Source organism: Sinocyclocheilus rhinocerous, unplaced genomic scaffold (assembly GCF_001515625.1).
Source record: "Sinocyclocheilus rhinocerous isolate Xijiao unplaced genomic scaffold, SAMN03320098_v1.1 C36110230, whole genome shotgun sequence".
In the NCBI taxonomy this organism is placed as follows: domain Eukaryota; kingdom Metazoa; phylum Chordata; class Actinopteri; order Cypriniformes; family Cyprinidae; genus Sinocyclocheilus; species Sinocyclocheilus rhinocerous.
The window spans coordinates 1-829 of NW_015773510.1; the positions used below are offsets into that span (position 1 = coordinate 1).

Genomic DNA, 829 nt, shown 5'->3' on the forward strand with positions numbered 1-829 from the left:
AAAAGACCTACAAGTAAACACCAAAACATAGATACTACTATATATGTGAACACTCAATACCAATACCAGACATTCATCATGACACCTTAACTATTTACAAATCTGTGCAAAATATGCAATATTTAAATACACTGAAATCATAGTAGCACAATCACTACATAGAACATGAAACACTAGATGCACAGCATTCTAAAACGGACCGGCCATTTGTTGAAATACAGCGACTGAAATCATTATCGCTCTCCTGCAGCAAATCTGCAGAGCCGGTGATAGAGTTCAGAGTCCAGGAACCGAGGGTACGAGTTGTGCTCCATCAGGAAGTAAGCTCTGTTTTGGGCTGCTTTGAAACTGGACTGCGTTGGGATCAGAAGGCTTTGTTGGAGGGACTCCCTTGTGTAGAAGTCCAGGTTGATCTAGAAGGACGAATTGAAAGAAATGAGAATGTGTGGTGCAGCTTAATGAAAATGAATCCACTTTGTTGTCATCGACTAAACCTGACCTCCTTTGGAGAATCTGGCCTGATGAATTTATCGTATATGGTCTTTGCCCTGGATTCGAGTTTTGATCTGGACCTGATCTTTTTGAACTCTTCACAGGCCATCCAGAACTCGATATTCTCCTCGCTGTGTTCAGACTTCATGAACATTCGCAAAGCGGTTAATCCACCTGAAATATGAGGATATTAATTAGATCAGTTAACATTACACTATGTGGTGCATTTCCAACTTAAAATAAAAAATGTATACAATTTTAGTGCACACATATATGTGTGTGATCAAAAATATGAAAATTAACTATATATATATATATATATATATATATATTTACT

The 829-nt window shown here is 37.5% G+C and overlaps 1 protein-coding gene across 1 annotated transcript; it reads right to left on the reverse strand.

The window, feature by feature from the left end:
• Positions 1-7: 7 nt before the first annotated feature.
• LOC107735525 (regulator of G-protein signaling 2-like) lies at positions 8-753 on the reverse strand. Its single transcript, XM_016547178.1, has 2 exons — positions 500-753; positions 8-413 (listed from the first exon to the last, which is right to left on the reverse strand). The coding sequence occupies exons 1-2, from the start codon at positions 644-646 to the stop codon at positions 234-236; spliced, it is 327 nt and encodes a 108-aa protein (XP_016402664.1). The 5' UTR covers positions 647-753; the 3' UTR covers positions 8-233.
• Positions 754-829: the final 76 nt, after the last annotated feature.

Bases quoted from the DNA above. Each gene is read 5' to 3' on its own strand.
- LOC107735525 (XM_016547178.1), bottom strand. From the start codon at position 646: ATGTTCATGAAGTCTGAACACAGCGAGGAGAATATCGAGTTCTGGATG. The intron at 414-499 runs GTCAGGTTTAGT...TCGTCCTTCTAG, and splicing joins GGCCAGATTCTCCAAAGGAG to ATCAACCTGGACTTCTACAC.